We start from the raw sequence: 16,218 nt of genomic DNA, 5'->3' as shown, positions 1-16,218 counted from the left end.
GTTGGTGATGATGATGATGATGTGTGTGTCTCCTTGTGTTTTCCAGCTCAACTGCCCCCTACCTTTTAAAAATTCGCCACCAAACCCGCACGGCGCTCTAGGTCACATGGGAATCAATGAACAGACGGAGCCTGAATTCTTGGACCGTTCGATCTACTCGTTTGACCTGTTCAAGGACTCCGAGTTCATGCAGCCCATTACGGATTTGGTGCAAACGGGAAGCGATGTTTTTGTGAAGGTGAGCGCCAATCTCTTCTTTTTCCCAACTTCCCTCCGCATTCATCATGCTTGCTCGTCGTTCACCACTCACCGTCACTTTCACGATTGTTTATTTCGCACATCATCAAATTAATTTACTATCTTCCTCGGCATTAACTCATCTCATTTCATCACGCTAATTCTGCTGTACAAATAGCTAATTCTTTGTTCATTGCCTTGGTCAAGGCGCTATACAAGTTGAAATAAGATAGGAATCTGTTTAGTGTGTTTGTGCTTTACGTGTGCTGTGTGTTTGTGTGTGTCTGTGCTGTGGGGAGCGGTAGTATGCCAGTTAGTGCGCCGAGTTCCATTTCACATCCGGCGCTAAGATGAGTGGCAAAATTATATCAGAAATTATTATGGGCATCTCCTAGGTTGGCTCAGCCTTTAAATGAATACCTGCTGTTTTGTGTAAATCTCAGCACAAGCACCACTTGAGGGCCTCCAGGCATGATGCTGGCCACACCACACGTTGCGCCCCGTCAAACGTGATAGGTGCTCACTGAAGGAACTCTCTCCAACACCCTGTGTGGCTCAATGCGGAATCTTCCTATACATTTGCATGTAATAAGCAAGCTCCCTTGGTCTGTTTTACATTGTCAGTGGATTCTTTTTTTAAATGTAAATACTTTTAAAGGGCTCCGATGGTGTTTCTGATCTGCACCAGTAATTTTATCCTCAAATAAGACGTGCATATAACCAGCAACATCATCAGAACATCAACAGGCTGATGCGCACATCTCCTTCACGTATTCGGAGATTACAGACACATCTCAGGAGTGCGGTTTGTTGCCAATCGACCTGAATTGTAGACCACGTGACAGTTTGCAATTTAAAGGCAGCACAGGACTAGGAATGCCATCTGGGATCCGGGTGAGAGGACGGAAGGAAGATGATTATTTTTTAAATTAAATAAAATCTTGTGGAAACGGAGAATAAGTTCCCCTTTTCTTAGGTTTGGTAGAGGGCAGGAGAGACCATATCGTAAATATCACCTGCAGTCTGGGCCGCCCTTCAACGAAGCAAAACTACACAAACTCTCTCCTGGAGCCCTCTCTCGTAAGTGGCGAGCAGACCTCGACTTTGGCATTTGGCCTCCCTGAGCGTCAATGCTGCCGTCAAGCCCACAGACAGGAATTGGTTAATTCTGGTGAAAAGCCACTCGCAGCTGTGCCCCCACGCCTGCCCTGAGACGTGTTGTGTTAAACAAGATGCACGATAACAAAAAACGTTTATCCTGGTTGGAGGAGAAATGAGGTCAACGTTACCAGAACCCATGTGGCTGTCATCATTCCATTAGGCGAAATCTCAACGCTGTGCCAGGGTGAAATATAAAACACTCTCGTTTGACCCATGTGTTGGGGGGGGGGGCGGTTGGAAGGTAAAGGACTTTTTGTATTGATTGAATAGTTCAACAATCTAATTTATTCACGCGTGGGCGGTTTATGACACTTGTGGGTTGACGCGCAGGGGCGATGAATCTGCAGGAACCTTCCCAACGCTACTCGAGTTTCCCTCCTGTGTTGGGTGGAAAAAGGCGCACTGCAATGATATTTGACATGAACCTGACAGTTCTGCCACCCCTTTCCTATGAAAAAATCGGCAAAATGTGGCTTCCGCCAATGCAACGTTCAGGAATCCTTACCATGTTGGATTAATTATTACTCCGGTTTAAACTCCGATGTGTGGTATAAGCCCCTCCGCAAAAAAACACGTTGAATTGTCGATCTTAGCTTTTGCCGTCTTCGGGTTTTGGCTCCGCAGATTTCCGCGCAGATTCCGGGAGCGCAGATTTTCGCGCAAGCGTGCTTCGTCTCGGATTCCCGAAAACCTACCGTGGGGTCACCAGCTTCATCAGAATCTGAGGAACCTGCACAGCTACCCCCAGAGGTGCGTGACGAGAGGTTACTGGACTACAGAGGTGGCCGACGCCAAAAGGTCCAACACCATGTGAGACTGGGCTCTAAGAAATGCTGTCTCGGGTGTGGACCAATCAATTTCAAGGACAGTGCACCATCAGAGTTGTGTTTTGTGTTTGCATTACGACTGCAGGTATTGTGGTCTATGCAAACATGACTCCTTGTAAAAAAGGTGTCAGTTTTGTTGCCATCACGGCGATACCCTCCTCTGCCCCTGACGTGGTTGCCCGGCTTGACCGCCTAAATGTGAAATTGTAGTTGTTGCTCTGCATCTACATCAGCAGCCATACGACAAGAAGAAAAAGGCAAAACTGAAATCCTGGATTTGAATTCGGCCACTTGTGATGAAACCGGATCTTCAACTCTAGCAGATCTCTGGTATCAGCTCTGTCACTAATTATTGCACGAAATAACAATTTTTTAAAACAAAATCATAATTTGGCTAAATCACAGCTTTGAGAATAAAACAAATGGTTTGGCTGCAAAGGGATTAAACAATCTGGAATGGGGCATGGGGCGTCACAGCAAGAAGGGGCCTGGTTTCGATTCCTGACTTTGGCGTCATTCATTGCCTGAAATGTCGACCTGCTCAACCCTATCCCATTCCAATGCTGTACATGTACGTCATCAGTTTTTCTTCCGATTCCGTTCCGATGACGTTCGTGTAATTTGTATGTGTACGTCGTCAAAACGGAACCAGAAGAAAACTAAATAAAAATAACTTTATCAGTACCGAGACTCCCACAAGGCCACGCGGGAAGGCGTGTGGCATAATTTGGTGCCAGTTGTCGTAGAGTGCAGTGGTCATTGCTGCAGTGAGCAACAATGTCTTTAAAAACAACAGCGCTACGCCTCTAAATAAAATTAACGCCGAACCGCTTGCGCATTCCGAGATTCAGCAGTGAACGGGACCCCCACAACCACCCTACAACTTCCAGATATCTCCGAATGGGAAAGGGTTAATCTATCCTCTTCTAAGGCAGTGGTGATGACAGTGACTATTGGGTGTTTTGTTTGTTACCTGTACACCCACTTTACACGCGTAACACTGTACATTTATCATAGGTCCTTTTTGCCAGTATCAAAGTATTAAAAATAAGAATGTTTTACCCTTTGCCTGTTTTATTGCCGGAAAGGGTAAAACCTATACTTATTTTTCATACTGCACGTTGAGTTTTTTTTCTCTTTACTCCACAAAACGAGCTTGTCTTTCGTGTAACCGCGCCGCCACTGCCTCTTTGTTGCCCAGGCCGACTCGCTGATTGCCAACTTCTGTCCTGTGAACCCACACGTGGAGCTTCTGAGGGTCGCCCCGGCCGGTGAAGGTACGTTCCTATGGTAGCTCAGGTTCACCCGAAATGTTTGTCCCACCACATGCGTCGTGAGACGAAATGTTGAGGTGGGGATGGGGGGGGAGTGGTCCGGTAATGCAAGTATATGTACAGCCCATTCTCAATCGACTGCTGGATAGAGGTCTCCACGCGCCGTGTCAGTTACGGGCATCTTTTTAACATACATCACCCGCACTGGTCAATGCAATTTGGTCAAATGGGGCCCACTCGGTAAAATGTACCAACGTTGGCACCTCGTTGGAACCATTGGCCCAACGTTGGCCCGACATTCCACATTAACTGGGCCCGGTCTGTTAGTGCTGGGGGCTTATAGCGGGCCGTGTGGACACACTGTGGCAGGGGAGGGTGGTGGTTCGGCACCGTCAAAACTCTTCCCCTCCAGCTCCTCTACGATTGGATTCATTATCACTTTACAGGGTTCTGAAGTAAAACATTTTATCTAAAATAAAATCTCGTGTTATGTCTCGTTTGTCATATTTCCTGTTTCATATGCCTTTGTTTGTTGTATCGCTGGTTCCATTAGCCTTGAGGTAATTCATTTGATATCATCATTATCATCACAGCAGCCGTGATCTTTCAGTTGTATCTACAGATAATGTGAATATTTTCATCCAGCCGTAGGGGATGGATCGTGGCTGAGATGACAGTGATGATGAATGTGCTCCGTTGTTTCTTTCCAGCATGGAGAAAAATTTGCCCCCATTTCCCCCCAAAAATTCTTCCTGCCTCATTAATCACGTAAAAAGCCCATCATTTACACATCTTGAGACGCCAATTTATGAAACGACATTCAGTCGTTTCATAAATCAAATGGAAATTGTATTCGTAGTCGGCGAAAAACACATCTGGCCTGACCCAGATGTTCCCCCCTTGGCCATATCGCCTGAGGGGACAAACCCTGATTGGTACCGATTTCCTCGGTGGAAGTGAATTGTGGAAGCGAGGTGGTTGGCGTGCACCATACTACGAGCCTGAGTTCTCGGCCCTGGCCCACATCAGCGGCAAATTATTTGAAACTGGTCCTGGGCTTCATCGAGTTTACTGGGGCACCACGGTTGCGAGAAGATGCTATCGCCCTCACTTGGTACGCAGGAGGTCGTGGGTTCAATCCCGACCCTGTTGTACATATTAATATTCACGTGTTCTCTCTCCCCGCAGTGGTTCCTTTTGGTTTTGCCTTCCACATTTAGAAACATTAGTTGTAGCTTTTATTCGGCTTTGGTAAATTTCAATATGATTATAAGCCACTTCGATGAGCTTATCGTGTGGCCATGTCACCTCTGAACAAGAGCTTTTCTGTGCCTCTCCCTAAAGAATAAAATTACTACCTGGTGCAGCGTGTAAAACATCGGCACCAGCGAGACTTTTGGTGGCCAGGCATCGGCGGTGCTAACCACACCACAAAATGCCCGCCTCGTGCGTCGTACCGGCCCCTCGTACGTGACTCGTGAACGGCCTGTGTGGGCTTCATGGAGGAGGGGGTTGTCCTTGTCTTTCTGTCTGCGATGGCAGAAGCGAGTATGAGGTTCCGGTTCCCGCTGTCCCCTCGCTCGGACGCGCGTCTCCAGTACCTGCACTGCAACGTGTCCGTGTGCTTGTCCATGATGGAGGAGCTGCCACAGATACGGGTACGACTCGCCCCTTCCTCCACCTCGTCCCCCCCCCCTCCGTGCCTCCGTGTGATCCAGAGAGGCACGGAGAAGTAGGTGCATGGTGGGCATTGCGGTTTGATGTCAAGAATTGTTCTTTTTTCTCGTCTCTCTTTAATTGTGCCACCATGTTGGTTGTTTGTTCTGTCTCATTCCATCTCATTCGCTTCATTGGCCCAAATTTAATGTTAGCGTCGCATTTGCACACGATTTGATTCGGTTACAAAGCGATCTCGCCTAATGCGTGCAATTAGGTTCGTGTGCAAAAACGGACTTCTGTTGTATTTGTACTGTGGGAAGCCACTCCATGTGGCCACCCATAGACCACAGTGTCGAGGTGACGCTTTTTTGGTATTGACGATGTTAATGTTGTTGCCATTGTTCCTGGTCTTGTTGAGGTTCTCGTTGATGTTATTGTTGTTAACGTTGTTCTTGGGCCTGTTGACGTTGTTGTCTGATGGCTGTTTTTGGGCCCTTTGCCGTTGCTGATGACATTATTGTTGACATTCCCCCTTCCGCTGTTGTTTCCGTGCCGTGATGCCCAGTGCCCGGACGTGCCCGCACGACCCTGCATGATGAACTTCCGCGGTCCGACCCTGCGACACGTCATCGCAACCACCACCAGCCAGGAACAGCTGCGCAGTAACGGTGAGCAAACCGCACTGGTGTGGGTATTTGGTGCTTGCATGTATGTTGAACTTCTTTCACACCGTACGTAGCCAACCGTGCTAATCGGAGGTGCGGGGTTCGCACAGGGTTCTGATGATGTGAGCGTGACGGTGTGGGTATTTGGTGGTGCATGTGAGTGTGATGATTGCGTTGTATTAGGAAACCACTGGAGCTATGCACTTCTTTAAATATAGATTGAAAAGAATTTCATTAGAACTGCTAGTAGCGTTCCGTTTGTCCTTCCCCCACACCTCCGTTCAGCACTGTTGACTGTATGGTGTGAAAGAAGTTCTACATACACGCCCGGCTAACCACGTGCGTCTCTCTCTGCGGTGCAGCTCTGCGTGGCGTCGACACGCCGTCGGTGCTAGGAGTGGCGTTTGGCGCATTCCTCATCGGCGCTCTCCTCACCGCTGCGCTCTGGCTCATCCACAGCCGGACTGGCTCTTTAGGTAGAAAAGCACACGCCTGCTCGTGGACACGCGCATAGACAAGAGACGCGGAGCCGCCGGTTGTCACTTCCTTGCTGGCGAGTGCCTAATTGGGGCTGGCACGGGCACGCAAGAGGAAAGTGTTGGCCAGTGTCGGTCACGTGTAAACCACCCTTATCTCCCCGGTGGTCCGAACCAAACTGTTTTCCCCTGCCGCTCAAAAGGGCATTGAGCGGTGCTGTTATCTCTTCGTAGCCCTGTCAGTGTTGGGAATTCCACATCCTCCATGGCATTACGATTTGCCTGTCTTTCAGAGGGACAGCTGACTTCCCACAAAGTGCTACTTATTTTGCTGATCATAGAAAGGTGCTGACCATGATGATGGGTCAAGTCGATCATTGACTGGAAATTTTAACCTTTCAATTGTGAGTGGAAAGGTCCAACCACCACAGCGCCACCAGGCTCGAGATCTCAGAGCTGTCTTCCCTATAATAAAACAACTTAAGCCTCCTATTTTCTTCCTGGAATTTTAACCCACTTCTTTGTGGATATGGCTTCCTGATCCTCTCTCTCCACTCATTCTTGGCCTGGGCCATCATCTCTATGTCCACTCCACAATCCTTCATATCCTCCTTCCCCGCACGTCTGATTTATCACGGTTAGCTATGTACGGTGCAAAACAAGTTCAACATACGTCCACCATACTTTCCGAGGACCCTGCCTCTTGGTCTCCCACCCTGGTGCTCACCACAGCCATCTCCTCGTGTTCCGCAGCGGCCTGCCTCTTTATGTATCTAGAAATGTGCTACGTTGGTTAGATGTTAACTATCTCGACTGGTATACAGGAAGTCGTTTGTGGGTTTTGATCCCGACCCTGACGATACCTGCTGTATATTTGGAGTTTGTGTCTCGCTTTCCCTGTGGCCGTGTGGATTTTTCTCCAGATCCTCCGGTTTTTCCCTCCACATTTTGAATCAACACCAAGCGTTTAGAGTATTTGGCTGCTTAAAATTTCCGCACGATAAGCCGCTTCGTTGAGCTATCATTTGTGGCCAGGTCGCTTCATAAAAAGAGCTACATAGCTCAGCGGGGTTTTACCTGGTCAAATAAAAAATATGTAGTTTAGTTTGTGGGTACGTTGGATTTCTTTTGCACCGTACGTAGCCAACGGTGCTAACCTTTCTTTCTCTCTCCCCTTGCCACTCTGCTGGCCCATCTGGGTCGACGACCCGAGCGCGTTAGCCGGTCGTGTCGCGCGTCGCCAGCACGGCTCCCAGACGTCGACGCGGAGCCCCCCCCCCCGACCACGTTCGCCGAGCCTACCCCCCCACCCCCACCCCCTTCTCTCTCTGCCCATGCCTCCCTCCGTACCGCGTCTCCCCCCCCCCTCCCCCCACCACCACCCCGTCTCCAGCCATCGCGACGCGCGCCGGCCCCGCCGCCGCGTCCGTCACGACCACCCCGGAGGCGGCGCCCGCCCTGCTCCCCGGGGGAGACGCGGCGCGCGACTCGGACCCGCTCCCCGGCTCGGAAAACAGCACCACCACGCAGAGCCTGAGCAGCTGTGCCGACAGCGACAAGTAGAGGCGCCGGCCCCCCAGGGGGGGGCTGGGCGGAAAGCCTGCCAGGGTGGCCGCCTCCTCGATTAAAAAAATACGTGCATGTAATATTCTTAAAAAAAAACGTGGGAAGAAATACCGCAAGAGGGGAATAACTATACACGTGATCGTGTTGCCTTCGAGCGGCGTGTTATTACGCAGACTGCCAAGAACGGGATGTTTACAAATTTCCCAGGATGGCTACCTCGACACGAGGATGGACGATCCTGAGAGAACCAGGATAGGTGGCAACCCGAGCAGCAGTGGTGGGGGAGGGAGGGCGGGCATTTATCTGGCGAACCAGTCCTGGAGTTGGATCACGCAGAACAACCGAAATACAATGCTGGCTAATTGAGGTTGAGATTTGAGTTGGGGGGAGGGGGAGGCGGGGTGAGGGCAGGCCCAGCTCCAGGAACACGTAGCCGGTCGATGCCCAGTGCAGCCAACCCCAGTGAGATGATTGTGCTTCACCAGGGGCTCTACCGGTCAGTTCTGTCGCAAAGCCGATTTCAATTCAAATTCGTTTCAGGATTTTTAATGAGATGTGAATCCAGTTGCCGTTTCCATGTTAATCATCGTCAGCATCATCATCGTCATCGCCGCCCGATCAACATCGTCGATGTGATGGCCGTTGTGAGAAGCTGGTGGTGCCATCAAATCGCCAGCAGAGTGGTTCGGATTTTGCTGAAGCTTTGGGGGGTTATGGCGTTGGCGTGAACTGATGGGTTCACGTACAGCCTCGGGAGGGCCGTAGAGAAGGGGGTGGCAGGTGGGGAAGGTTTTTTTTTCTTTCTTTCCCCGGCCTGAAAAAAACCTTCTAGTGTCCCCCCCATACGGCAGCCTTGATGGCGGGGACCAGTCCTCTTAGTCTGCAGAGACGCAACGAGGGTAGTGGGCCCCCATGAGTGAAAGCACCAACCTCTCTTCTTGGTCCCATTCTCTCGCGGCCGTCTGGAGCACTTGTCTGCCATTACAGCAATGGTAGTTTCCCATCGCCGGTCAGACCCCCACCATGTTCTTCTCAGTCGACCGATCTGAAACTGTTATTTTATTTTCCGTATATTTATTGAAATATTGCGACAAACTGCGATCGTTATTACATTTTCTACTTTTGAAGCAGTTTGTTTTTTATCTGAAGAAAAATTTAGGAACAGTTTTGAATGTTGGTTCAATGGAGACCTCGAGGAGAAATCTGATAAAGCTGCCATATTTTGCCACTTTTGTTCATAGGACCTATCTGTTTTTTATGCTGTACAATTTTCCACAAAAGCTTTTGGTGTTTATGCCCTTTTGAAACAGACCTCGTTTATCGCAACTTTAGATATAATGAAGGTCATTCGAGTGTGGGGGGGGGGGGGGCGAGAGCCAAATGATGCCTGCTCGTTGTTATGCCAGTCAGGGGCCGACTCGACCCATCATATATATGGGGGGGGGGGGTTGGTAAATTAAGCACCACTTTGTGGGAAGTCAACAGAGGTCAGACGGGAAAGACTTGCCCCCCCCCCCCCGCCGCCTGCTTTACTCAAACATGCGGAAATCCCACCGCTGGCTTGGGGCCGCCAGGAAGTGACAAGCCGACCGGCCCGTGTGCTCGTTGGGAGCTGGGAGATGCTCTTGACAAATGGTTCTGTGGAGGAGCCACGGCCTCTCTGATCCCTGGCTACAGGAGACTCGGTGCTGGGCCCCGTGTGTTGACGACAAAATAAAACCTTTCCCCACCAACCGCACCGTCGCACTTCGAAAACACCGCCAGCGATCACAACCCTTTGCCGCACGCACGTGGTAATTTCAGTCCTTCACCTAGAGTGTGGCCCCCTTCCTCCGTGTGGTTCGGTACAGTTCAGCATGACCGTAACGCACCGCGGTCGGGCGCGTTGTTGCTTTCATCGGACGCCGTGTTTAGACTGGTCCTGCAAGCTTATGCCGCGGAACGTCAGCCGGAGCGAAAGAACAATACCTGCGGTCGGTGTTATGACCTCTTGTAAGCTCAAGGGTCGGGCAACCTGCGGCTCTATACGGACTGCTCCGTGACGTTATGTGTGTAGTACGTGTTCGCATGCATTGCGGCTTTGGAAATATTGAGTTTTGTACCGAATTCGGAAAATGGCTCTTCTTGTTGCTTTGGTTTGCCGACCCCTGTGTTGGCACAATCGTCGTGGAGAAATAGGTCCCATTAATATTCAGTGGCGATTGGACCAATGACCCCTTAAAACTGCTATTAGTGTCTCGCAGAACACCCCCTCATCCCCCATTGTAGAAGAAAATGTAGCAGTGGTAACTGTGAGTAGCAATGCATTACCCCCCCCCCGCTCTCTTTCCCGCGTGTCAACTTCTGCTCTTCATTGACCAGAATACCGCTCTAGCCAGATAAAGTCCTTGGGCTGCATGTTTATGAACGGAGGACGTAACGTGACAAAACATTTGGGTGCTCGCTTATTTTGTTGCAAAAACTAATTTGATCCCCGGCAGCGTGGCAGTCGGTGGAAGAAATCTGCTTCTGTGAATTAAAACAAAAACAACAACAAAAAAACCCTGTAGATTACCGATTCAACTCTCGAATCGTGGCAATTGCTTCTCAGATGGAGTGAGTTTGAAATTCCCCAACGCGCGCAGACCTGCATTGGCCTAATATGGCCGGCTTCCAGCATGCATTGTGCATCGTGACATAGATGCAATGCCATGCCCCTCTCTACCTTTCAGGAAAAGCTACGGCGGTCCCTCCGCAGTTGAAGTCGCTAAACGGCGCTAGGGCAGCACTCCTGGAAGCCACGTGACTGCAACTTTCACTTATTTTGTTCCCGTTTTAACAAAGCTTCAAACTTGTGTTGGACACACAGTCGAGGTAGTAAAACGACAGAATAACAGTTATATTTCTTTTGGGTTGCGTCGGTGATGGTTTAGGCTCTAGGCATGCACATAATACCGTATTCCGATAATGAGTAGGCGCCCCTTTCGCATCGAATCACTGTGCAAACATTGCCACGTTTAGCCCCGACGTGTTTGACATCGAACCTCGTGTCCTGAAGTATGTCCATTTGTCATGACACGTTCTTATGCCCTGCCATGCATCTCGACGTCCCTTTCCTCTGCCGCGTGTTTCTACGCTTTAAATTAAACGTGGCCCTCTTCTGTGACAAGTGTTCCCCTGTGCCCCACTATAGGTCCCGATAGTTGGGTGTGTTTCTATGAATAGAGTTGGCCAGTCGAAGCTGTTTTTTTTAATGACAATCGTTGACTTCAGACTGAGATTGCTACCAAGTCGACATTTTAGTAAAATATCACTGTCCGTAATTACAAGCCGCCAGCCATGCAGCGTGCAATATTCGCGAGACCCTCTTTTTTAAACGCGCCACTGCCATGCTCCTTGGGATGGGGGCAGTGCCATTATCGGCCACGAGAGAGGCGAACGCTTCTCCCGCGTCACTACAATTTGAAAGGATTTGTGGGATTTTTAAAAAAAATGAACGATTGTACCTTCAGCTCCGCTTGCGCTATTTCGCCGTAGGTGAACATTTTTTTTTCTCGGTCGGGCTGTGAAGTTATGCGTTACAGTATTTCGCATATCAAGTTATATATCCACATTGTATAGCATGGACGAATGTATAGGAAGTATGTGTGTGGTTTTTTGTTGTTGTAAATATTGCTTTTATAAAGGATAAGGATATATTAGTCGATACGTAGTACGCCAACTCATGCATGGTCCCACTATATTAATGGGCCCCCACATGGCCTCCGTATGCGTTGTTCGTGGCAGATGTTGGCAAAGCGAGCCGTCCACTCGAATGTGAGCGGTCCGTGGAGTTCGGGGAGGGGAAGAATTTGGGGCGTAGGCTTCCATGGCCGATGGGACATCATTTGTATTGGTTTCGATCGCGTACGTAAAACGGCCATATTTTTACCTGTAACAATTGTTTAACGCTAGCAGTAGCTCTGCCGTTCGAACGGAGCTTTTTATTCAAGTCCAGGTGATGCTGGTTGTAATCTCCAGCGAAACATCGGGGCAAAGTCGCCAAGTTGTGTGTCTGTTGAACTTCATTCGCACCGTACGTAGTCAACCATGCGAACCGGGGGTGCGGGGAAAAGACAACAAACCAAATACAGAAAAAGCCGTTCGAAAGAAATTAGTTTTCAATTAAGTTGTGCTTGCTTGTCAACATTACGGTTTTTCCCACGTGAAAACTTTATTAAATTGGCTCTGTCAGGTGGGGGGGGGGGGTTATAATTGTAAGAAAATTGGCGTCATACACTACACGACGATCTGAACAAACGTAAACTAATTATGAATTCAAGTTTGGGAGGTTGCTTTCCACTCCTGGATGCACACAGCGCGAGTCGGCTGTCCTCACCAAAATAAAACATCTCCACAATGTCTCAACATGTTGAGTGATTGCCACGGGGTGGGTCTCGTCTAAGTATTGCTGTGTTCCGATGGCTGTAGCCGCATGTGTGAGGGTTCAAATCCTGGTCAATGGACAACACGGTCCCATCTTCCCTGTTGGGTTCAGAACCATTACCTACTATAATCACCCAGAAATGTCTGTCCGTCCCGCGCGTGACGTCACTCCACATGAGGCCCACCCCTCTGCGTGACGTCACTCCGGATGCCCACTCCCCCTCATTAATATTCATGAGTGGGTGGATTTTTACACTAACGCAGAGGAAGGTCGAGCTTGACGTCACTCCACATGCCGCACCCCTCCCCAATAACCATTAGCAGGTGACGTCACTCCACATGGGGCAACCCCCCCCCCTCATTAATAATCATGAGCTGAACAATTTTTCGATTGAATATTTCAGATTTACTTTCTAATAACCCCGTCCTTGGACGGGCAAAAAAGCTAGTTTGATCAGAATGACATCAAGAATAATAATAATAAACAATTTCCATCCTGAACTCGGAAGCGCGGAGCCAGAGCTCAATTCCTATTGCACGCCACTAGCCTGGACAGCCGAGAGCCTGAACAGACATAATGCCTCCTTTCATATTTCTGTCTCTCCAAATAAAAAAAATTGCAGTTATTTTTACACAACCCATCGGGCAGACGGCCTTGTGGGAGTGCATAATTTCAGCAGTATTGATGCAGTGCAAGCAATCTCTGGACTGGTTCCGATACGCAGTGTCTCGTCGGCAGAGTCATCGGGACTGCATGCAACAATGATGGCGAGAACTGCCAAGTACAGTTACGTTACTACATAACGCTTGTCAGGTCACAGTTGCTACAGGAAGGATGCCGTAGGAACTCCATGTCACATTACTGTCATCGCCTGACAATTGTCATCACGAAATAAAAAATTGTACTTCCTTTCTATACCTACCCAACAAAACTTATCTAATTGATCGCCTCTCAAACATCAGTTCGCCTCGGTCAACAAATACTGCTGGTTTAACCAGATACTGCCAATTGAATAACCTGGTCATCAGAACGCATTTTTATATAATTCTCATGGGGCCCCGATGACATTAAGTGCAGTGTCCAACTCTTATTATCCACTGTCTGTCTGGCCCTGTCAATTCATCTGCTATGAAGACGGGACAATTGTGAAAACGTCGCCTTATTATTTCTATTGGAGACGGTACCCTCTCCAAACAAACACGCTGCCTCGGCCACGATAAAAATAAGTAATATTAAAAACCTTTTTTTTTAAACACGCTTTAATTAAATGTACCGTACTAATAATGGAAGAACTCCACGACTCCAGGAAGTGGCCCGAGGCTTGCCATAACGTAAGCCAACGTCAGTTGACCATGAACAATTAGACCCAAGCCGAAACATAACATATAAAAACATATGTTTAAAAATATATATTTTTTTATGATAGAATATAGTATTGTCATCAGTATGACATCAGTATACCAAGTTTGCAGTTGATACCACATTGGGAAGTGGGTTAAAATTGAGTTACAAGATTTAAGGATACGACAACAACAACAACAGACGGAGTGAGTTAATACAAAGCGTGTAGATAAAAAAAACCCACGCTCGCGAAATGAACCACGTTTCTCCGCAACCGCTGACAACACAACAACACACAACACCAAAAAACTCCGTAAAAACGGCGGAGCGAATCGCTTGGCCCTGTAATCGGCGCTGAGAGTCACCACGTCCGCTGTCGCTCTTGTCAAGTCCGCCGCCGCGTTGTGGTTCAAGAGTGCGGCGAGTGCCAACTCGCGTTCGGGGTTGCGGATTGAGGTAGCGAGGGGCAGAGGTCGCAACCGGGTACCCGATACCTGTACCCTACCCGATACCCGGCTACCCGTACCCGGGTACCCGTTTGCGACCCTGGTGCGGCCGGGTACGGGTAGGCCGTGAGTCACTGGTGAGTCACCGTTTGTCACTCATTTCCCAACGTCTTGTCTCTTCTCACAATGCAAGTTCCTAGAATCAACCCACCCGCGCCTGCAACATGGCTTCATCCCAGAGGTCGCAATCAGGTACCCGATACCTGGCCGGGTACGGGTACTCGTTTGCGACCCTGGTGCGGCCGGGTACGGGTAAGGAATCAAAACCCGTTTGCGACCTCTGGCGAGGGGGCCCTCTGTGCCCTCTTTCCTCCCCCCCCCGAGTCGAAGGAGACCCCCCCCCCCACGCCCCCCCCCTGACACACACGGCCCAGACTCCCAACGATGAAGTGAAGGTTTATTTTATATTAAAAGAAAACTCGAGCTCGCGCGTGCGGCTGCAGGTTTTTTTGTTTGTTTATGAAACTGCATGTAAATGAATAACTAACCCGATGTTATACTTTCATCTATATAGCACTTCCTCGTACCATATACTGCGTATGTTTACAATGTGAAGTTTTTCTTAATCTTTGGTCGGAAAAAAAAGCAACTGGGTTCTCGGGAACTGTTGAAACTTGTTTTGAGAGCCTGCGAATTGTATTTTCATTGCCTGATGTCTGTTATTTAATGCGATTTATATTTTATATCCAAATGAGAGATGTAACGATTTTTTTTGTATTGTGTGTGTGTGTGCAACACTAAAACTCACAAGGGCCCTGGTTTCATCTTCCTAAAAAGTCTAGTCACAAAAGACTTAACCACATGTACAAGCAACAGCGTAGTATTATTATTTTGTTTGCGGTGATTAGCGCACCTCGCTACGATCCTGGTGATCCGGTTTCGAATCCTGACTGCGATTGCACGCGCGTTGTGGCTGGTGGTCCGATCCTGCCGAGTACGTCCTTGGGGATGTGGTTCGTTTGGCCTAAACATTTGTACCGGGCGTAATGGTGTGGTCCACTCATTGGCAATGGGGAAAGGTAGCGGAGCGGTTTATGCCGCTGAATCTTTAAAAGATGTTCACTAACAGTACCTGGCCAACGAATTTCTAATACGTACCTTGTTTCCATGAGAGTTAGCCTCATTTCTTCCGGAACTCCAGTTGTGTTGAAGGACATATCTGGTTGAAGGACAACTCTGATCGGCTAACATATAGGAATCTCCCATGGTGTGCCGAGTTACTTGAGTTATTGCGTAGAGTTGGGCCGGGTTTTTCCAGAAAAAGAAAACGCATACAATTATATCCTGACATACACGAGTCGAGCACAGTGAAGACAACATTTTAATGTAACGTCAAAATGTTCCCGCCACCTGCAATATTATTTTTTATTGTAACAACGCGTTTCGGTTCTTACATTTCTGCAGAGCCTGTATTCTGGCAGTAGGGGGATTTGGGTGATCCCCCCCCGAAAGCCAAATCCGTCCCAGAGAATCCCAAGCCGCAGCCCGAACCACCATGGGCCACTCGAGTTGGCGAATAATATGGGAAAGGGTTGGCGGGGATGACAATTTCGAGTTCAAACGCGAGTTTGTGTGGCTCATGGAAACTCGGTATAAGTCAAACAGCCGATACGGATCTCGACACATGAGGATCTCGGTCTTGTTGTGTTTTTGAAATGTTTGTCACGAAAGAGAGATTGAATTGAATTAAATGATGACGTCACCCTGATGCTGCTCTATTTAAGACCGGAAGCAACAGGAGAGCTTCACCATTCTTGCCCGATGAAGCTGATTGTAATTATCAGCGAAACGTCGTACTACTCAAATTTACAAATGCTGTTGAATTTCTCTTCAGCACACCGGTGGGCTAAAGAAGTGAGTTATTTTGTCCTTTGAAAAAGTGACACATTTTTTACTGATTGGCCGTGTCGGGTGGTGGAGGGTTACAACACATTTATAAATAACGCGATCTGACCCAAAAAAAAAACTATATTATGGACGAAAGAGCTGTTTGTACAAATGGTGCCGTCCCGTGTTTTGTGAGCTCGTGTTGCCCTCGTGGCGTGGGTGTGGAGGTGTGCGTGCGTGCGTGCTTGCGTGCGGATGTTGCCCACGTGCGTTC

The 16,218-nt window shown here is 48.8% G+C and overlaps 1 protein-coding gene across 1 annotated transcript in view; it reads left to right on the top strand.

Moving 5' to 3' along the window:
* LOC144933197 (transforming growth factor beta receptor type 3-like) overlaps nt 1-8,157 on the top strand; it is a 76,755-nt gene extending 68,598 nt beyond the window's left edge. The window contains exons 13-19 of the mRNA XM_078857832.1: nt 47-238; nt 2,023-2,148; nt 3,427-3,502; nt 5,042-5,157; nt 5,724-5,826; nt 6,186-6,299; nt 7,693-8,157. Of these exons, the coding sequence (XP_078713958.1) occupies nt 47-238; nt 2,023-2,148; nt 3,427-3,502; nt 5,042-5,157; nt 5,724-5,826; nt 6,186-6,299; nt 7,693-7,862 (897 nt within the window). The 3' untranslated portion in view covers nt 7,863-8,157. The remainder of the gene's footprint in view (nt 1-46; nt 239-2,022; nt 2,149-3,426; nt 3,503-5,041; nt 5,158-5,723; nt 5,827-6,185; nt 6,300-7,692) is intronic.
* The last annotated feature ends 8,061 nt before the right edge of the window (nt 8,158-16,218 follow it).

The sequence above is a fragment of the Lampetra fluviatilis genome, chromosome 6 (assembly GCF_964198595.1).
Source record: "Lampetra fluviatilis chromosome 6, kcLamFluv1.1, whole genome shotgun sequence".
NCBI lineage: Eukaryota > Metazoa > Chordata > Hyperoartia > Petromyzontiformes > Petromyzontidae > Lampetra > Lampetra fluviatilis.
Note: the sequence above shows the minus strand (reverse complement) of the source record. Positions and strands in the feature narration are given on the sequence as shown.